The following is a 22,481-nucleotide window of genomic DNA, read 5'->3' as shown; positions in this document are numbered from 1 at the left end:
GTTCAGAGTCTGATAATGACCTGAGTGAGGGGGAGAGGGAGAAAAGGAGAAAGAAAAGGGAGAAAAAGAGAAAACGAAAGGGAAAGCATTTAGAACCGCCTCCTGTGGTTAAGGATGATCTAATCACAGAGTTTCAGACCGCGGATTTAATTGTACGCTTGGAGAAGAAGCGGTTGGTTGTTACTGATGCTCATGTTAATGAGACGGTAGTTCAGGAGGTGGAACCAGGGGGGGATTACTCAGGCTTGCATCTGGTGGGCATGGGTGACCCCGATTGTGGTCGCCAGTTGGAGTTTAGGGCAGGTGGGAGGAGAATGGTGGTGGAAGATGAGAAATTTAAATGTTTTGATTTTCAAGGTAGACAGACCTTTATGGCGACCATTTTTGGGTTAAGCCCTGATGCCCCCAGGTACAAGCCCCCTTCTCCCCCTGTTTCCACCTCTAATGTGGCTGAGGAGGTGTCTGGTGGGGTGGTTGAGGTGGGTGTGGAGACAATTGAGGGTGGAGAGGCAGAGCCTCCAGAATTGGAGTATGTAACAAGGGGGGGTTTCCCAGAGTTGGGCCCGGCTGCGAGACCGGGGGCCCTTAACTCCATGGCAGCCTCAGCCAGGGGCACATCTTCTGTAAAACCAGTCTCATATTCCAGGGCGGTTAGAAGTACTGCTTTAGGGAGGAGGGTCCTGGCTCCCCTGGAGACAGAGTCGGAGGCCTACACCCCAGGCCGACGGAACGTTGTTCGCCTTAAGTGGGAACACCCTTCTGCAATTCCCACAAAAAGGGAGTTTGTCGGTTATTTGTTCGACCTGGGGTTTAGGCCCGCCGATTTATTCGCGATCCTGGCTCCAGGGGATCCACCGCCCTACTATGATGTGTCCTTCCTTTCGCAGCAGGGAATGGAGGCCTTCTTAGAAAAGAGATTGGGGGAGTCCCTGAACGGGCAATGGCACGGGTTCTCTGTGGTGCCCCTTTCAAGACAGTCCTTAGAGAGGAAGGCACACATAGTAGTCCAAAACGAGAGTATCCCGGTGCGTGACTTGATGACTTGGGTTCAGCACTACGCAGACCTCATGTCCCCGCCCCACAGGGTCCTGGATGACCTGGGAATCTGGTGGGGGGAATATGAGGTGGCGATCAAACTCCGCATCAAGGAGGGGGTCGTCACCCATATTCCCCGTTCTGCCCTTATAGGGCGGGACAAAATGGTCACCTTCTATCCCGGTCAGCCCAGGACCTGTAACAAATGTGGTAAGCGGGGCCATCTGGCGAGCGGGTGCCCAGATCCGAGGTGCAGTCGGTGCCAGGAGTTCGGGCACTCTGCATCCGCGTGCAAACGCATAAAATGCAATTTCTGTTTTGAGTACGGACATCCGTACACAGCGTGCCCGGTCTCCTGGAACACGATGCCCTCGGATCTCAAGAAGGCCATGTTGGCCCGTATGGAGGAGGGACAGGACGCCCCAGTGCCAGATCCTAATATGTCACTACTTGAGTTATTGGATTGTGCTGTTGACCATTCTTCTGTTGCCCCTTCCTCGGTTCCTCCTCCAGCCAGCATGGCCCTTGTAGGGCAATCTGGACCCAGGTCATCGACTTATGTCCGGGATGCTGCTCGTGGCGGGGACTCTCCTCCCAAGGAGCAGCGAACCAGGTCTACTAGATCTGGTGGGGATAGGAGAGGTGGTGGGACTAAGGGCCCTACCCCTGCTCCAGGCGATCCCCCAACAAATCCTCCTATTCCGCAGCCTCGGAGGAGAAATCCTCCCAAGGGGGTTTCTTCCTCTTCCCTCCCTTCACCTGCTGACCCTCTCCCTTCCCCTCCCGATCTCCCTCCCCCCTCCACTCCTCCTCCCCCTGACCTTCCTCCTCCCTCTCCTCCTTCCCTTGCCTTTCCTTTACCTTCCCCTGTTCCTACCCTTTCTTCTCCCGTTGAAGGTGGGGCTGCCTCCCTGCCTGTCAACGTGATTTCGATTTCAGGAGCCTTTGTGTTTTCGCCTCCCGAGCCGACGGGTGCTTCCTCCGCCCCTTGCAGGAGGGAGCACCTGTCGGCAGAGGAGAAAGAATATCTCGAGCAGAGGTTCAAAATCAAGAAAAAAAGGAATACTGGGTCAAAGTCTGCACCTCGGTCCTTCTCTGAAGAGAAGAGACAGACGCTAAGGCAGACAGTTGAGCAGAGGAGACAAGAGAGTAGAGACCTGAAACTCTCAAACAGGTTTGGTGTTTTGGCTGCCTCCCCCCTTTCATCGGAAGAGGAGGAGATGGTGGTCGAGACCCCTGAAGTTGTCTGAGGGGACATGGTCCTATGTGTTTATGTCTTTTTCTTTTTGTTGACGTTGTATTTTTGTTTTAGTTTTTGTCTACTGTCAAAAAGAGTATAAAGGGAAACCTAAATTATTCTGATGGCTGTTCCCCCACCACTCATGCTGGCGACGATCAACGTTGCCAGCATCAAAATGACCAGGGCTCGAAAATTGGCTTTTTCGATTTTGGCTGCCCATGAGGCTGATGTGTTTTTCCTGCAGGAGACCAGGCTCACCTCTTTGGCTGACCTTTGGCTAGCCGAGAGGGACTGGGTGTCTGGTCCGAGTTTTTGGTCTCTTGCGGGAGAGCCTGGTAGTGGTGTGGCGGTCCTTTTTAGGGCCGACATGGTAACGTGCCGGCGAGTAATTGAGGTAGAGATGGGTAGGTGTCTGGTCTTGGACGTCTGCATGAGGGGGCAGGATCTCAGGCTAATCAACATCTATGCCGACCCCAAGTCTAAGGGGGAGAGAAAGCGCCTTCTTATGCAGATCAGGCCATACCTTTTTTCAGCCTATCCTGTGATCCTGGGTGGTGATTTCAACACCGTCACTAGGGCCAAGGACAGGGCAAGGGCCCAGGTCCAGATAGGCGTAGATGGTAAGTATTTAGCAAGATTAGTTGATGAGGCGGATCTGGTGGATGTGCACATTCGTCACTCCCCAGATCTCACGGGGTTCACCTTTTATAGAGGTAGTGCTAGGTCTAGGATAGATAGATTTTTTGTTTCAGAGGGCCTCATCACTTCAACTCCTAAGTTGTTGGCGGTGGAGTTCTCGGATCACCTTATTCTGTCGGTGGGCTTGAATGCTTCGAATGCTCCTCCCAGAGGTCGGGGTATTTGGAGGATGAATTCGTCCCTGCTACTGGAAGATGAGGTGAGACAATCCTTTGAGGAGTTTTTTCAAGCACAGGTTTCCATCCTGGACTGCTTTGACAATAGGTCTGAGTGGTGGGAGGAAGTAAAAAAACGTGCTGTGAGATTTTTCAAGGGTCTAGCGTCCCGAAGGAGTATTGGTAGAAATCTAGCTTACCAGCGTCTAAGGGAGAGGTTGACTGTTCTCGTCTCTGAGGGCGGAGATCCGGGGGAGATCTCTGAGGTCAAACTTCAACTTAGGCAGCAGCAGTACGACCGGCTGGCTTCTTTAGCTCTGGAGAGGGATCATGGTAAATACCGCTCGCCTGACCCTTACCAGAGTTTTAAACAAAGTGCAGCGCTTAAGACGGTCATCGGTCTCAGGGATGGCTCGGGATCTCTGGCAAAGTCCAGGGCAGAGATTCTAGCCATCGCTAGAGGGTTTTACGCTGATCTGCTTGGGGAGAAGCCACTTGACCAGGCGAGGATGGAAGACTTCTTGGCTTCCACGCCGGGTCTGGAAGATGTTGATATTTCTGCCATAGACTTGACTACGGAGATTACTGCAGATGAAGTAGCGAGAGCCATTGGTGGCCTTGCACCTAAAAAGACCCCGGGTCCGGATGGACTGACGGCTGAGTTTTACAAGGCCTTTGTGTCAATCCTGGCCCCTCAATTGGCTGGTGCGTTCAACGATTGCCTTGCTGGGGGCCAGTTACCACCCTCCATGAGGCAATCTGCAGTAATCCTGTTGTCAAAAGGTCGTGATCCTGAGATGATTGAGAATTGGCGTCCCATCAGCCTTCTCAATGTCGACAGGAAGATCCTGGCGAAAATTTTGTTCTGGCGGTTGTCCCAGGTGACAGATGTGCTTTCTCGCCATCAGCACTGCTCTGTTGTAGGAAGAAGCACACTCTCAGCACTGTTAGCTGTCCGGGAAGTCCTGGAACGGTGCAGGGCTGATGGTTGGGGAAAATACCTGCTGACGTTGGATCAGTCCAAAGCCTTTGATCGGGTCAATCATGAGTACCTATGGCGGTTGCTTACTGTGTATGGTTTGCAGGGGGGGTTTGTAGATTGGCTGCGAACTTTATACAAGGAGGCTGAAAGTTTTATGCTGATCAATGGATGGATCGGCCAGCCTTTTGAGGTGAGCTCGGGGGTTCGCCAGGGTTGTCCGCTGAGTTCTCTACTATACGTGTTTGCCATCGACCCCTTCGTGAGGAGGCTAGAGGGCAGCACGCTTGGTGGGGTTCCAGTGGGCATCTCTGGTAGCTCATCTCTGAAGGTGGTGGCTTATGCCGACGACGTTACTGTGGTGGTCTCGGATGCAGAGGAGGCGTTGGTGGTTGCTGAGGAGATCACCAGGTACTCATTGGCATCTGGTTCGAAGATCAATCCGGATAAGTGTGAAACTTTCTGGATGGGTAAAGTTGGAGAGTCCTTTAGACTTCCTGGGTCTTTTCCCGTGCCTCAGGATGAAATCAAGATTCTCGGCATCAAATTTGGCCCAGGCGATTATGGCCTGCGAAATTGGGAAAGCAAGCTGTCTGATGTCGACAGGAAAGTAACTCGCTGGAAAGGTTGGAGTTTGACCTTTAGGGAAAGGATTGACCTGATCAAGACTTACCTGATACCAATATTGTTATATGTCAGTTATGTCACAATTTTGCCAGCATCCCTGTACACCAGGGTCAATGGCCTGTTTTTCCTATTGTTATGGGGAAACAGGCTAAACCATGTGCGCAGGAATATTACTTACAAAGCTAGGCGGGAGGGTGGCTTAGGTATGGTCAACCCGATCGTTTTTTTCTCCTTGATTTTTATTAAACACAACATTGGTAGTTTGTTGTTGGAGAACCCGCCTAGCTGGGTAGGTATCTTCCAGACTTGGTGTGAGCCTTTCCTTAGAGAATGGAAGAGCGGTGGCCCAGTGAAAAATCTGAGAGCACGTCATGGCTACCTTCCGACCTATGTCTTGCCTTGTTTGAAGAAACTGCAGCAGTGGGGATTGATGGTGGAGGACATCAGATCGGTCGACAGGAAAGTCTTGTCGGCTAGGTTGGTGGACTCTTACTTTCCTGACTCACTGGCTTTGAGGGATTGCCCAGGCACAATTATGGAGGAGGGCTTGCGTTTGTTGAATTCGCCGCGGGTTCCGAATAAATTGTGGGACATCGCCTGGCTTACCTTCCAGGGCAAACTTTACGTTGGAGGGAACATGAAGTGTCGGCAGGTGGCAGAGCGTGGTTGTCCTCGACAGGGGTGTGCTGTTGAGGAGACCATGGACCATTTCCTGATGTCATGCCCTTTCAACGTGGAGGTGTACAAACAGGTGGGGAGGGCTCTGAATATCCCGTTTCTGGCGCATCTCAGTTATGCTGAGTGGGCCTATGGAGCGTTCAATCAGCGCCAGGGTTATGATTTGAGCACTTTATACGTAGTCAGCTTAGTGGTTAGGAGACACTTATGGTTGGCACGGTGTGACTTAGCTATTAGACAGCGAGACTTGCCTGTCCAGGTGGTGGTGAGCACTATTCTCGGTGAGGTGAGGAATATTCGGTTCTTGGAGAGAAAGAAACTGGGGAGAGGAGCTTGGGTTCTGGCGTGGCAGAACATCAAGCCTCCTTAAACTGGCGGAGGTCTCTCCTGGGTGTTAGCTTGTCTGTCGCTTCTCTTGTACACCTCAGATTTTTTTTTCTTTGACATTTTTTTGAAGTCTGGCCGCAGACATAAGGGGAGTGTCCCTTTGTGCTCTTCTTTTTAGTTGTTGGTGTGGTTTTGTCCTGTGTTTGGGCTTCAATTTCTTTTCAGTCTTGTCTTGTGTAGTGTCTTCTAATCTTATGTACTTGCTTATTGGTCGGGCGTAAAAGTCCCGCGGTATGTATGTGGAATGTATGGTGTAATGTGGGTGTTGTCCTTCACTTTTTGGGTGGTGGTGTATGTTATATGTCTTTCTCTTTTCTTTTTTTTTGTCCTGTTTGTTTTGAATGATGTGATGTAGGTGTTGACTTGTGTCCTTTTGGGTGGTGGTTGGTGTTATGTGTTTTATTTTTTTCTTTCTGTCTGGTTGTCCTGTTTGTCTGAATGTAGATGAGTGATGTCTCCTCAGCAGCTATACTTCTGGAGTATGGAACAGTTTCTTGTTCACAAGTTATGTGCATAGCACAGTTTTGTTTGATTTGTATTTTCTTGGGTACATTGACAGAGTTTTTCTGTAATCATGGCGTTGTTTCAGTTGTATTATGGTGTGGGAAAGATTATTCCCTGATTATATTTGTTTCCTTACTTGTATTGCATACTTTTTATATTTATTTCATTGTATGCTGTATGATGGTATTTTGATTTACAGGCATACTTTTATCTTATTTATTATTCCTTGTATGCTTTAAGTTTGTTGATTAATAAAAAAAAAAAGTCCCTGCACTGTACATTCTGTATGTTCCTGTTTCTTCCAGACAGACATCCACTGTGAACCGAATCTTTCATTGTGATGATCCGGATGATTCGACTCACAAAAAAGATCCGGACAACACTACACTCCCACCAGGAGTCACCACAGTGCAGTGAATATTAATTAGCCATGTGGCTGGCCGCTGAGGAGGAGGAGGAGGGGAGACCTCCTCCTCTAACATTACTGAGCATGTGCAAGCAGTCTAACGTAGCTTAGCCAAGGATAACGTACTGCATGCTGCACTTTGTTTAAACGTGCTGCGTTACTGTGTAATGCAATGTGTGCACTGTGAACTGATTGATTGATTTTACAGTGCTGTGAGTTAGGCTGCGTTACACCAGCCAGTAACGTGGGACTTTAACGTCCCACTGTGAAACCAGCCTTAGTCTAAAGGGAATAAATATGGCAGCCTCCATATCCTTCTCACTTCAGTTGTCCTAAGCGTTGGCAGTTAAGAGATGCATTTCATGTTACATACTTTCAATCAACAAGATTGTAATATGCAAATTAGAGGAGTCGGAGTCGAGTAGTCGGAGTCAGAGTCGGTGAATTTTTGTACTGACTCCACAGCCCTGCACTTACCGACTGCTATCGCAATCACCTCGCACTCTGAATTTTTTTTATGAATTCACTTCCCGCCCTTCTCTGAACTACCGCTCTCACTTTTATGAATCAAAGCCATAAAGGTTAAACCTCCTCCCAGCCCACCCCTAACTCTCACTCAGATATATATAGCACCAACATCTTCCACAGCGCTGTACAGGGCATATTGTCTGGTCACTCACCTGTCCCTCAGAGGGGCCCTGATAATAAATTGCATGATTGTTTCTGTACATACAGCAGAAATACTAATTCAGGCTTTTAGTGTAAGTGTTAAGAATTAAAACTCAAGTCAGGTTTTTGTTGTGTATATCAGAGAATCCATGTTAACTTAAAGGACTTACGAGGCCAAAATGGCTAAAAAAGCCAAGTACCTGCAAGATGTTTAAAGAGGAACTCCAGTGAAAATAATGTAGTAAAAAAAGTGCTTCATTTTTTACCATAATTATGTATAAATGATTTAGTCAGTGTTTGCTGATTGTAAAATCTTTCCTCTCCCTGATTTACATTCTGACATTACATGGTGACATTGTTACTGTGGGCAGGTTATGTAGCTGCTCCTAGCTGTTTTGGCTGTTAGAGACAGCTGTAAACAGCTAATTCCTGTCTGTGAACATTGTTACATTGTGGCAGTTTGCCCAGAGTACCGCGGTACTCAGAGCTTCTTGTGGGAGGGGTTTCAGCATAAAATCAGTCATACAGCACCCCCTGATGGTCTGTTTGTGAAAAGCATCATATTTCTTATGTTAAAGGGGGTATCAGCTACTGACTGGGATAAAGTTCAATTCTAGGTTGGAGTTTCTCTTTAAATGCACGGAGGATGCCGTCCGCACCCTCCGTGCAGTTCTGCCGGGTCCCCCTCCTGAAATCGCCCCCTGTGCCGATCGCGACCCCACAGGCCCCGGTGCTACAGTGCGTGGTTCGGGGGGTTGGCCCTAGAGCTGCGCAGCCGCACTCGCGGCAATGCGGACTGCGCAGCCGCGGCCAGCTCTGGCGGCCATATTGGCAGCGGCATGAGAGCCCGACCCGGCCTGTGGGGTCGCGATCGGCACGGGGGGTGATTTCAGGAAGGGGACCCGGCGGAACTGCACGGAGGGCGCGGACGGCGTCCTCCGTGCATTTAAACATCCTGCAGGTACTTGACTTTTTTTAGCCATTTTGGCCTCGTAAGTCCTTTAAAGGACAACTGAAGTGACGGGTTTATGAAGGCTCCCATATTTATTTCCTTTTAAACAGTGCACTTTGCCCGGCAGCCCTGCTGATCCTGTGTGACTAATACTTGTAGCCACAGCCCCTGAACAAGCATGCAGCAGATCAGGTGCTCTGACTGAAGAACGACTGGATTAGCTGCATGCTTGTTTCAGGTGTGTTATTCAGACACTACTGCAGCCAAATAGATCAGCAGGGCTGCCAGGAAACTGGTATTGTTTAGCAGGAAATAAATATGGCAGCCTCCATATCCCTCTCACCTCAGGTTCCCTCTAAGCTCGATCTCCAGCGGGGGACAGACAGCAATTAAACTTGGCTACATTTCCAGTGTTCCTCCATGCTTCTCAGATTTAAAATCTTTGGCCAGAGATTCCGCTCCATGTAGTATTGTTCACTATTTGTATACTGTCATTGCTGACGGCCTTTCCCCTCTGATTCTCTGTGTTATTCAGATTCCAGGATGAAGGTATTGCTGACGCTGGTTCTGCTGGGACTGTTGGGTCTGGGCCATTGCTGTAGCCCCCGGCCTGGAGGTGATTATGATATAAATGTGGATAATAATGATAGGGAATCTCCTAGCAAGGGGTTATAATAGAATGATGATCCCAAATCCTTTTTTAGGCCTGGAACCCACTACAAAACGCAATCACTAATCGCAATCGCTAGCGTTTTCTGTGAGCGGTTTCTTAGCGATTTCATCAGCGTTTTCTGGCGTTTTGGAGAGCGTTTTGCAAAAAGTGCATAGCGTTTTGTGAGCGATAGCGATTAGCGATTTGCAATTTGATTGGTTAATTCTATTTTTTTTTAACCAAATTTAGCCGATGTGTTGGATTTTTTGAGCTTTTAAAGGGGACTACACACCTGTATGAGTGTCAGCATCACATACTTCAAACAATAAATTAATAATGATAATAATACTAACAAGTACTCACACAGAAACAATAGTGGTAGTTTACTTAACTTTTATTTTCTTTTTGCGTTTTTTAATGTTTGGCACCTTTTTCTTTTATTTTTTTGAAAAAAAGAACCTCAAATACAACTTTGTATCTGTATGAAGCACACATAACAGCAGTGGCTGGATGGTGTACTGGTTAAGGGCTCCGCCTCTGACATGGGAGACCTGGGTTCGAATCTCGGCTCTGCCTGTTCAGTAAGCCAGTAATTCAGTAAGGAGTTCATTGGGCAAGACTCCCTAACACTGCTACTGCCTACTGAGTGCGCTCTAGTGGCTGCTTCGCAAGCGCTTTGAGTCCGACAGGAGAAAGGCGCTATACAAATACTGCCATTATTATTATTATTATTATTATAACCCACAGTATTTTTGGAGTGATGTATTCTGTGTATAGATGTACTCACATAATAGTTTTAGAAAGGTAAAATAGTTCAGTGTTCAACAACACAAATTTAACATAACGTAAACACATACAAATAAGAGTAGAGTAGAATGAGCCATTAATGACTTTTCTCCTATGTTGCTGTCACTTACAGTAGGTTGGTAAGGGGGGGGGGGGGTAGTCCATGTGACTTGGAGGCCTATATGGGTCATTGTGCTATGTTGCATCCTGTTCACTTGGGTAGTTACCCCGTCCCTGTCCCTGATTGTATTGCAAGTGCCCATAGGGTGGTTGTTTGGGATATGGCGGAAAAGGCACTGGAGGTGATTGTGAAGGTGTGCTGGAAGAAGAGCTGTGTGATTGGTACACTGTATTAGATGGCTGGGAGGTGATATTTTTTTTTTGATGAGATCAATAATACCCTGTCGAAGGTCTAAGATTTTCTCTTGAGGGACTTTCTTCATATGGGGTACTAGACTGACAGCAACATTATAATGATCACATCTAGCATAATGTAATGCACCAACTGCTTCCTGCATGGAACTTTGTACACCAGGTTCAAAAGTGGTTTGTCCAGTAGTAAGTGCAGCTCTGCCCCTTCCTCTTCCTGTTGCTTTTGCAGGTTTTTTGGCAGATGTAGTTGCCAGTGAAGGAGACACTAACGGGACACTACTACTTGAATATGAAGGAGACAGTACTGTGACATTACTAGTGTTTGAGGTGTCATAACTTTGTGTGTCTGATACTGATATTAAAGGTACAGAAGTATTGTCCTTGCCATCATCATCATCAGCTTCGTCAACTATGACCGGCACATCTGCAGGAAAATTATCTTGTGAAGGACAAAGCTTGGTCAATATTCAAAGTGTAAACATGACATATGTGTACGTATATGCATGTGTTATGGATGAGAAAGAAAATCTTGTATGTTACAAATCCACATAAAAAGGTTACTTACGGCTCCAGGCCCGTACTCCGTCTGAGGAAAGCAAGTTGTGCAGTGGATATTTTTTCCTAGTAGATGCTCCAGACCCACTTTTGCTCTTGACAGAGGTGCCGAGTGTTGTTTGTTTTGCTAAATGCTGTAACTCCTTTTTCTATTGCCTGAGGAAGCGGGCGCTGACCCGTGAAACGCGTTGCTTTGTTTTATCTGGAGTTCGTTAATAAATAGACTGAATGTACAGTCGTGTTGTGTCTGCTTGGAGGAGGTAAGTCCACCACTGCCTCCTCTATTTACCACATTTTTGGCTTTTAAGCTCATTTAAAACCCCTTTTATCCTTTTGGCTAGGGATGGTCGGAAATGCCAATTTCCGATTCCGTGGTAATTCTGCATTCCGCCATTGCCAAATACCGATTCCGCTTTCCGCTACCATTTTCCGCCTTCCAATGCGGAATTTCCGCAAGAAATTGCGGAAATTCCGCCCGACTTTAACATCGATTTTCTCAAAAACTGTAAGGTCTTTTTGAAAACTTTTTTTTGCATCTTGTTCAGAAGATTCTTTTTAATAAACCCTGTAAATTTGGTGTTCCTAGGACGTATGGGGGCTTTGCTATTAACTGTTAAAGTTGGCGGATTTTCCCTGTAATGTAAATGCAGAAAATAGGCAGATGCAGATTTTCTGCATTTTACATTACAGTAAAAATGGGCCGACTTTAGCGGTTAATAGCAAAGCCCCCGTAAGTCCTAGAAACACCAAATTTTTAGGGTTTATTAAACAGAATCTTCTGAACAAGATGCAAAAAAAAGTTTTCAAAAATACTTTATAGTTTTTGAGAAAATCAATGTTAAAGTCGGGCGGAATTTCCGTGATTTCCGTCGGAAATCCACCTACCACACTTGCATTACCGATTTCCGCATTCCGATGTGGAAATGCAATTTCCGATCGGAATTTCGGAAATTGCATCCGAATGAGCATCCCTACTTTTGGTGCCTCTGTTCTCTATATAATATTGTATCCACCCTGGGTGGAGGGTTGCGACCCTTTTCTACTATCTACAGAGAGCGACTTCTTATTCCTGAGTGGGGTCAGGATAATCTCCCCACCTGCCTTTACAGTGGTTGCCTATTGGTGACCCATGCTTGTGAGTATAACAACTATTTCTCTTTGTCATTATCCCCTTTTGTCAATACATACTACACTATTGGGGCTCTTGGTGTTCCTCTGTTTATCTCGTGTGAAATCCTAAAGGTACTCATTGGACTTTGGGCCCCTTAGCGCAGTTAGGGTGCAAAAAAGTGCCACACATGTGGTATCTTCGTACTCGGAAGAAGTAGTATAATGTGTTTTGGGGTGTATTTTTACACATACCCATGCTGAGTGGGAGAAATAACTCTGTAAATGAACAATTGTGTGTAAAAAAAATCAAAACATTGTCATTTACAGAGGTATTTCTCCCACCCAGCATGGGTATGTGTAAAAATACACCCCAAAACACATTATACTACTTCTCCTGAGTACAGCGATACCACATGTGTGGCACTTTTTTGCAGCCTAACTGTGCTAAGGGGCCCAAAGTCCAATGAGCAACTTAAGGCTTTACAGGGGTGCTTACAATTTAGCACCCCCAAAAATGCCAGGAAAGTAAACACACCCCACAAATGACCCCATGGTCCTGAAGTGGTTAATATTCTTCCATCGATTTTTGACTTCTTTCACTGTAAAATATACATAGTACACATTTGTAACATATTGATTGTATTGCAGCTTAGTAGGTAATGTACATACTTAACGATTAATATGATTTTAATTCATATTCTGTGGAACCAGGCTTCATTATACAGCATGTCACATAAGGTATCGATTGATGATGTTCCCAACACTCAACCAAACGATTTAAAGAGAATCTGTATTGTTAAAATCGCACAAAAGTAAACATACCAGTGCGTTAGGGGACATCTCCTATTACCCTCTGTCACAATTTCGCCGCTCCCCGCCGCACTAAAAGTGGTTAAAAACAGTTTTAAAAAGTTTGTTTATAAACAAACAAAATGGCCACCAAAACAGGAAGTAGGTTGATGTACAGTATGTCCACACATAGAAAATACATCCATATACAAGCAGGCTGTATACACCCTTCCTTTTGTATCTCAAGAGATTATTTGTGTGTTTCTTTCCCCCATGCACTGAAGTTTCAGGCTGCTCTTTTCTTCCTGCAAACAGCTTTGCCCTTGTATGTAATTCCTCAGTATGTGAAAGCCCAGCCAGCTCAGAGGACGATTTATCCAGCTTGTAAAAGATAAGAGAGCAGAGAGAAGCTGCACTAATCTAAATATCACACAGGCAGTGTGCAGAGAGGGGCCTGAAAGGGGGAGTGCATAGCAGAACCACAACACTGAAGAACTTGGCAGCCTTCCAGACACAGGCCGACAAGTCTGACAGGGGAAAGATACATTGATTTATTACAGAGACTGTGATAGCAGAAAGTGCTGCAGTAAGCCATAACACATTAGAATAGCTTTTGGAACTTGTAGGATGATTAAAAACAGGATGCAATTTTTGTTACGGAGTCTCTTTAAGATAAATGTATATAGCAAAACACGTAAAATAGTAGGTAGAACTAATAAACTCACTTTTACTCTCCTGCAGCTTGGGTGGCAGCACACTCCATGACAAGCCAGCCTTACAGCTCTTTGGTCATTTCAGTCCATAGTTTCTGGCTTGCGGGCTAACTTTGTAGTCATCAAACCTTATATTATAAAGCACTTCATGAGGCTGCACTTTTACAATGACATCCTCACAGGTAAACCGCGTTTTGCGAGCCATTTCTCCGAAATTCTTCCTCTGCACGCAGCCTGCAGCTCTGTAGCACTTCCGACCATCCAGCAGACGTCACCAGGAAGTAGGAGACTGTTTTTTAAGGCCTTCTGGGAAGCACAAAGCCTTCTGGGAAGCACAAAGCCTTCTGGGAAGCATCAAGCCTTCTCGGAAGCACAAAGCCTTCTGGGTAGTATTTCAGACAAGCAATATGCTAACTAAATCGCTCTGTGTAGGTTTTGACCAGCGATTAGGCCAGCTTTTATATATTTTACATTGCAGAAACGCTAAACGCAAAAAATGCAGCATGTCCTGCGTTTTGCGTTTTGGTAAACGCAATTGCTCCAGTGGAATTTGGCCAATCCATTAACATTAGCTGAGCATTTAGGGAAATCGCTAGTGGTTTGAATCGCTCACTAGACGCTCACAAAATCGCTCCAGTGGGTTCCAGGCCTTAATGAAATATTTACCAGCTGTAGTGAAATGTTTTGGTTACATTGACAAGCTTGCCAACTCATACTTTATGCCTGGAAGCTGCCCATGAAAGCCAAGCTGTCCCACAAGGGCATCTTACAGGCGGTGAACCCACCACTGTCACCCAGCAGGGGACTAACCTCCATTACCAGAACTAGAGAGCGCAGGCGGTATGTAAGCAGTTACAGAAGTCACTGTTGGCTGAAACAGATGATGGAGAGGTCTATACTGAGGACTTACGCCCAGGGGAATAGCAATAGGGGGTGCAGGGGTTACAACCGCATCAGGGCCCTTGGGCCAGAGGGGCCCCGAGAGGCCCTCCCTCAACTGCAGTATTAGCTCACTATTGGTTCTGTGCTATAGATCTATCGATGCTTTGAATAGTGGTAATCATTAACAAACTGTTCACAATTGAATCTCAAGTTGTATTTATTTCATGCAAACAACACACTAATAAAATAAAATTAAGTTTTTTGAAGCACATGTACAGTGAACTGCTGTGGGGATTAGTGCGTTGGTTACATGAAATAAATACAACTTGAGATTCAATTGTGATCCGGATTGGGACATTGTGCACTGCAGCATTAGTCATCATGGCCATTTATTCCAATGTGTGAGAGTGGAGGCCTCGAGGTGTGCGCCGGTGGTGGGCCCACATAGATGTCAGATTGTGTCACAGGAGCCCTAGTGGTCAGACTGCAAATTGCCTTCCAATCGGTTTCAGCACACCAATCATGCAAGCTGTGGTCGCACTCGGTGCATGGAAATCGACGGAACTTGGGCAGCAGCCCGACTAGAAGGGAGCCGGTGAGGTACGGTACTTACAACTTTACACACTATTTCAGGGTATAACTGCCACCACCTCTGTTTTCTGAGACAGAGGAACTCACTAACTGGTTATTTCTCGACCTGCAAATAAAAACGGTTAAACACACTCTATTCTGTCCGGCTAATAACAACAGTAGCGTCACTTCAGAAGTCTGGTTCAGTTTGTGCGGCTGAGAAGCAGGTTAGTGGAACAGTGAATGACTTTGATAAAGTCTTTTATTCACGGGCAATATAAATAATTAATAAATACAGACAATTATTAAAATCAACAATTATTGAAACAGTAATAGCCAGTATGAAAAATGAAAGAAAGGGAGAAAAAATATAGTTTAATGGAAAGATGTCCTTTTGTGGGAAGAATCATAAAGTCCTTGGTAAAATCCTTTGTTTCAGATCGAAGTTCAGAGTTCAGACCAGGTGAATGCCAGCATATCCTCAAGCTGGCACAGATGAGATCAAGATGGTGTTTCAGGGTGGAGGACACTGAGTTTGGCTCCTCTGCCATTCTTATGCCCCTGATCCAGTAGGAGGGAGTGAGGGCAGGAGCCACACACCCCCTTAGAATATGAGATGAGTCCTCCCCTTGTCCTGGGGACCAGAAATCATATCTAACCATATATGGGCTCTATCTCACAGAACCGTACAGGTCAGGGCAGATTTACTAACATTTTCAGGTCTGTCTCGATTTGCCCAGCAGTCTGATACCAAACATGAGGGGTGGGACCCCTGTGGTATCATCAGGGCACTTTTGAACTGCCTAACTGGCAGTCTTTACCTCAGAATGTTCTGAAACTTCCTCAGAACCAGCGCCAGATAGGACCCATCATGCTCTGTAAGTTTGGAGGGTCTGCCAGCCTGGCAACACAGAAAATATGACACATATAGCAGTTTATGGAATATGATATACATCTGGGATTTACAGCAGGTCATTCCCAGGCAAAGGCTCTTCTGAAGTTTGGGGGGCAGCCAGCTACGTGTCAGCTCCCCTGCTGGGATTGTAGCCAGAATGTCTAACTTTCCCCAACAAGATTGTTTCTGCCATCCTGCTTATTATCAACTATATCTGATGGATGGGCCATCAGCACAGCTTGAAGCCAGGGACACTCTGCAGCAGGCTCATGCCTTTTGGTGGAAGGAGGGAAAGGACTGTCTTTATTAACCTTCCTGGCGGTAACCCCTGCTGGGGTTTTCTCAGGCCCTACTGGGCCGATTTGCTTAATTTTTATTTTTTTTTGCTGAACGCAGCTAGCACTTTGCTAGCTGCGTCAGCACACCGATCGCCGCCACCCCGCGCTCGATCGCCGCTATCCATCGCGCCGCGCCCCCCCAGACCCGTGCGCTGCCTGGCCAATCAGTGCCAGGCAGCGCTGAGGGGTGGATTGGGACTCCCAATGATGTCACGACATCGCTGATTTCCTGATCGAAGATCGCCGAAGGCGATCGAAGCGGGCGGGGGGATGCTGCTGAGCAGCGGCTATCATGTAGCGAGCCTTGGACTCGCTACATGATTTAAAAAAAAAAAAAAAAAAAAACTGCTGCGCTGCCTCCTGGCAGAAATCATTAGACCGCCAGGAGGGTTAAAAAAAAGAAAAACCAGGGATGTCGGTTTCTGATTACTGCAATGGCTGCACAAATTTAGCCAGAGAGCGATCAGAAATTGGACTGTGCGGATCCTTCCAATTCGCCCGCGTTTCTCACGGCTGTTCCGTGATAGCACCCCCTGGGGAGAAGGCAGATAGACATGCATCAGCAAGATGAGTGTCGTTGCCACTAACCTGCAATATCTGGTCTAGTTTAGTGTTGGGCGAACATCTAGATGTTCGGGTTCGGGCCGAACAGGCCGAACATGGCTGCGATGTTCGGGTGTTCGACCCGAACTTCGAACATAATGGAAGTCAATGGGGACCCGAACTTTCGTGCTTTGTAAAGCTTCCTTACATGCTACATACCCCAAATTAGCAGGGTATGTGCACCTTGGGAGTGGGTACAAGAGGAAAAAAAATATTTGAAAAAGAGCTTATAATTTTTGAGAAAATTGATTGTAAAGTTTCAAAGGAAAAACTGTCTTTTAAATGTGGAAAATGTCATGTTTCTTTGGACAGGTAACATGCTTTTTGTCGCCATGCAGTCATAAATGTAATACAGAGAAGAGGTTCCAGGAAAAGGGACCGGTAACGGTAACCCAGCAGCAGCAGCACACGTGATGGAACAGGAGCAGGCGCAGGAGGAGAAGGCCACGCTTTTTGAGACACAACAACCCAGGCCTTGCATGAGGACAAGAAGCGTGCGGATAGCATGCTTTTTACCGCCATGCAGTCATAAATGTAATACAGATAAGAGGTTCAATAAACAGGGACCGGGCGTCAACGCTAACCCAGCAGCAGCAGACGTGATGGAACAGGAGGAGGCGCAGGAGGAGAAGGCCACGCTTTCAGGTGCAACTCAGGCCTTGCATGAGGACAAAAAAATGTGTGCGCAAAGCAATGCAATGAGTAGTTTTCAGGACACAATGGGCTATTCGGAGGAGCTATTCCCACCCCCACAATCTTCTACCTGTGAAAGGTCAATGGAACAGCCACAAATGTTGTGCCCGGATTCACAACCTTTTTCTGTGGAAAATGCACCTCGCACTGAAATGCAAGGCGAGGCCGAGGATGAACATGACGTCAACAACTCAACATGACGCAAAATGGGGGCGGAACAGAAAGCTGCTTTCAATGTTTTGAAGGCCTTAATTCCCTCCGGTGGCCAGTTAGATGCATCATTCATCACACCCAAATCCCAGAGCAATGTGTGCAGGAATTTGAATCTCAGGAGGTGTACCGAGATCATCTGGACAAGTGACCAAGTGACAAAGTGACCAACCCGACCTCCTCCTCCACATCAGGGCCCATCATCTCCTCAATGGCAGCCCTCATTAATCGTTCTGGCGAAGGACCGATGGACACAACATTCTCCTCCGGAGAGGGCTGCTGCTGACCACTGGCTGCTGTAGTGGATGTTATAGCTTGCGTGGGGCGTTGGCTGTTGCTGTTGTTGGGAGTGCTGCTCACAGCGGAGGTCTCTGAGGAACTCATGGTGAGCTCATATAGTGGTTGGCGGTGAGTGGAGTATTACTGATCCCAGCAATATACACACTGACTGGCAGAGTACGCAATGCTATATAGTCTGGCTGAGCGGTGTACACAGAGTGGCAGTACACACAATGCTATATAGTCTGGCTGAGCCGTGTACACAGAGTGGCAGTACACACAATGCTATATAGTCTGGCTGAGCGGTGTACACAGAGTGGCAGTACACACAATGCTATATAGTCTGGCTGAGCCGTGTACACAGAGTGGCAGTAAACACAATGCTATATATAGCGTGGCTGAGCGAGGTACACAGTGGCAGTACACACAATGCTATATAGTCAGGCTAAGCCGTGTACACAGAGTGTCAGAAAACACAATGCTATATATAGCGTGGCTGAGCGAGGTGCACAGTGGCAGTACACACAATGCTATATAGCCAGGCTAAGCCGTGTACACAGAGTGTCAGAAAACACAATGCTATATATAGCGTGGCTGAGCGAGGTGCACAGTGGCAGTACACACAATGCTATATTAGTCAGGCTAAGCCGTGTACACAGAGTGTCAGAAAACACAATGCTATATATAGCGTGGCTGAGCGAGGTGCACAGTGGCAGTACACACAATGCTATATTAGTCAGGCTAAGCCGTGTACACAGAGTGTCAGAAAACACAATGCTATATATAGCGTGGCTGAGCGAGGTACACAGTGGCAGTAAACAATGCTATATATAGTGTGGCTGAGCGAGCGGTGTACTACTGTTCCCAGCAGCGACACACAATGACTGGGGGGGACCCTGGCTAGCGTGGCTGGAGAGCGAACTACCCTGCCTGCCTACCCAAAGCTAAACCCACAGACAAATGGAGGAGATATGACGTGGTTCGGGTATTTATTTACCCGAACCACGTGACAGTTCAGCCAATCAGAGCGCGTTCGGGCCCGAACCACGTGACCCGTTCGGCCAATCACAGCGCTAGCCGAATGTTCGGGGAACGTTCGGCCATGCGCTCTTAGTTCGGCCATGTGGCCGAACGGTTTGGCCGAGCACCGTCAGGTGTTCGGCCGAACTCGAACATCACCCGAACAGGGTGATGTTCTGCAGAACCCGAACAGTGGCGAACACTGTTCGCCCAACACTAGTCTAGTTCCCCGTTGCAACGGGATAGCCCGTCGGCGTTCTGGTGTCGGCTGCCTGCCTTGTGTTGGCCAACCTGGCTGACGGGTCTCGAGCTGCCGGCACGGCGGGAAAATCCATTGGAGCCTGCGGCTCGGTTCACCTGGACCGGTCAGCTACCCTCAGGGTTGACCCGACATGGACCGTTCTGGACAGGGCATTTGCGCCACTGCGGTCGGATGTGGTGTCTGCCGGGACTGCTGACAATGGGCAGTGGTTCGGGTAGGTCAGCAGCCAGCCCACGCAGGGGTTCCCTGCTAAGTGGCTGTGGACCTAAGGGAACCCCGCGGGAATCCCTGGACCTTCCCCGCTCCTGACAGACGGCACATGCTTTGCAGTATTTAGCTACATCCCTGTTCATCCTGGGCCAATAAAACTATTTCCGAATACAGGCAAGTGTCTTGCGGACACCAGAGTGTCCTGTCAGAGGATTAGCATGTGCGGATTTCAGCACATGTCCCCTGAATGCACTCGGGACCACAAGCCATTTGGTATTCGCATGTGATCTACCGGTAGGGGGCTGTACAGACTTGCTGTACAGTCTCCCACCTTCCCAGTACACCTTGAAAGCGGCCCCGTCTGCGAGGGGCTCAGAGGCTTGCTGCCTGAGCACCTCCAGGCTTGGGTCCCTCTGTAGTGCTGCTGTGAATACGTTGTCAGTTTCAGCCAACTGGCTCATGTCACATGAGGCCAGCGGCTGAAAGGTCTCATCCCTATGGTCAGAGGAGGGGGAGGAGGCCAGAACCCCCTCCACCTGTTCTGAGCTCAGGTTCTGAGCAGTACAGCTGCGCGGTACTGCTAGCACAGGTATACCTTCAGAATGGCACAGACTGGCATTACTCAAATCATCGTTGCATGCATTAATGACAGTGACAGGCATAGACACATTTTCATTACAGACAGTTGGTACACTAAACACAGGTACAGTTACATCATCACGACAGACAGTTCATGCATCAAACTCAGGTGCCTTTGAAGTAGGCACTATTGAACCTGGTACCCTTGAACTGGGCACATTCAACCCACCTCCCCCTGGTGCTCCCCCAAGTGTATAAAGTACCTGGTGGTGGGTGGAGAGTCCATCTCCTTCCGTTAGCAACAAGGCAGTCGTGGCAGGTTCGTAGTAGGACACAAGCTTGCCCAAATCAGTCCCCAACAACACAGGGACTGGGAGATCCTTCACAACCCCAACAACCCTTTCTTGGACTCCCACCCCCCAGTCGATCTTCACTCTCGCATGGGCTATGTGTAAAAGGGTGCCCTCTACTCCAGTAAGGGCAAGACAAGACAAGACAAATAACATTTATATCGCGCTTTTCTCCTGGCGGACTCAAAGCGCCAGAGCAGCAGCCACTAGGGCGTGCTCTATTGGCAGTAGCAGTGTTAGGGAGACTTGCCAAAGGTCTCCTACTGAATAGGTGCTGGCTTACTGAACAGGCAGAGCCGAGATTCGAACCCTGGTCTCCTGTGTCAGAGGCAGAGCCCTTAACCATTACACCATCCAGCCACCAGGGGACGGCTGGAGCTGATGCTCTCCTTTGGCACAAGGTGTGAGTGAACTAACGTGATGTCAGCTCCGGTGTCTCGGAATCCGGTGACAACTTTGCCGTTCACTCTAACAGGCTGCTGCTAGTCGGTTCGGTCGCGGATTTCCTTTCCGCGGGCAAACAGAAAAAAATCTGATCATCCAGGCTGTGGTTCGCTGGCGGGTTGCCTCTGCTGTGGGTTAGGTACAGGGGTTACAGGTGCTGCAGGTGCTGGTGGTGTCTTTCTCTGCTCCGAACAGTCGAATTTCATGTGTCCCGGCTGGCGGCAGTAGTGACAGGTGACCTCTCCAGGGGCTGCCAGCCTGGGTGCAGCAGCTGCGCAGGGTGGCCTCTGTGGCTGACGGCTCACAGGGGCAGGAGAGTCTGCCGGGGTATTGGGCTGACCTCCTCTCCAGCTGGATGGGACAGTTCTGCGTGTATCAGACACCCGGGTAGTTGTAAAGGTTTCAGTGACGTCTGCAGCGACAGTTGCTGACGCAGGCTTGCGCTCCAGCACAAACTGTCGTACATCAGCAGGGCAAATGTTCAGAAATTGTTCTAGGACTATCAAGTCCTCCAGGACGCCATAAGACCCTTTGGTGAGGCCTAGAGTCCACTGGCGGAGTGTGGTGAGCAAGCTGCTTACCACATCTTGGTATGAATCAGAAGACTTTTTCTGCCAGGACCTGAACTTTTTGCGATAGGCTTCTGGCGTCAGCTGGTACTTAGTAATGATAGCGTCTTTTATAGCAGCATAATCATTATCTTTTTCCGCAGGTAACTCTGCGAAAGCATCAAGCGATTTGTAGCGCAGCAAAGGTGTCAGATGTCTGGCCCACTGGTCTTGGGACAGACGATACGGACGGCATGCTTTTTCAAAAGACCGCAGAAACAAGTCAATGTCTGTGTCTTTTTCAATATCAGCAAATTTAAATTTGGCACTTACGGGTGATGCAGCTCCTTCAGCAGGGAGGCTGGGCGGAGAACTCCGGCTGGCCTGTTGAACTTTTGCCATGTTTAGCTCATGCTGTCATTAGTGTTGGGCGAACATCTAGATGTTCGGGTTCGGGCCGAACAGGCCGAACATGTCCGCGATGTTCGGGTGTTCGACCCGAACTCCGAACATAATGGAAGTCAATGGGGACCCGAACTTTTGTGCTTTGTAAAGCCTCCTTACATGCTACATACCCCAAATTTACAGGGTATGTGCACCTTGGGAGTGGGTACAAGAGGAAAAAAAAATTTAGCAAAAAGAGCTTATAGTTTTTGAGAAAATCGATTTTAAAGTTTCAAAGGGAAAACTGTCTTTTAAATGCGGGAAATGTCTGTTTTCTTTGCACAGGTAACATGCTTTTTGTCGGCATGCAGTCATAAATGTAATACATATAAGAGGTTCCAGGAAAAGGGACCGGTAATGCTAACCCAGCAGCAGCACACGTGATGGAACAGGAGGAGGGTGGCGCAGGAGGAGAAGGCCACGCTTTGAGACACAACAACCCAGGCCTTGCATGAGGACAAGAAGCGTGCGGATAGCATGCTTTGTACCACCATGCAGTCATAAATGTAATAAAGATAAGTGGTTCAATAAACAGGGACCACGCGGCAACGCTAACCCAGCAGCAGCACACGTGATGGAACAGGAGGAGGCGCAGGAGGAGAAGGCCACGCTTTGTGAGACACAACAACCCAGGCCTTGCATGAGGACAAAAAGCGTGCGGAGAGCATGCTTTGTACCGCCATGTAGTCATAAATGTAATAAAGATAAGAGGTTCAATAAACAGGGACCACGCGGCAACGCTAACCCAGCAGCAGCAGCAGCAGCAGCACACGTGATGGAACAGGAGGAGGCGCAGGAGGAGAAGGCCACGCTTTGTGAGACACAACAACCCAGGCCTTGCATGAG

At 48.0% G+C, this 22,481-nt stretch overlaps 1 protein-coding gene across 1 annotated transcript in view; it reads left to right on the top strand.

Annotated features, from left to right (window-relative positions):
- The window catches only part of LOC137519276 (fucolectin-like), a 116,727-nt gene that overhangs the window by 31,889 nt on the left and 62,357 nt on the right, over positions 1 to 22,481 (top strand). Inside the window, exon 2 of the mRNA XM_068238186.1 lies at positions 8,867 to 8,947. Coding sequence (XP_068094287.1) covers positions 8,875 to 8,947 — 73 coding nt within the window. The 5' untranslated portion in view covers positions 8,867 to 8,874. The remainder of the gene's footprint in view (positions 1 to 8,866; positions 8,948 to 22,481) is intronic.

Source organism: Hyperolius riggenbachi, chromosome 5 (genome assembly GCF_040937935.1).
Source record: "Hyperolius riggenbachi isolate aHypRig1 chromosome 5, aHypRig1.pri, whole genome shotgun sequence".
Taxonomy (NCBI): Eukaryota; Metazoa; Chordata; class Amphibia; order Anura; family Hyperoliidae; genus Hyperolius; species Hyperolius riggenbachi.
This window is presented reverse-complemented; position numbering and strand designations above follow the sequence as displayed.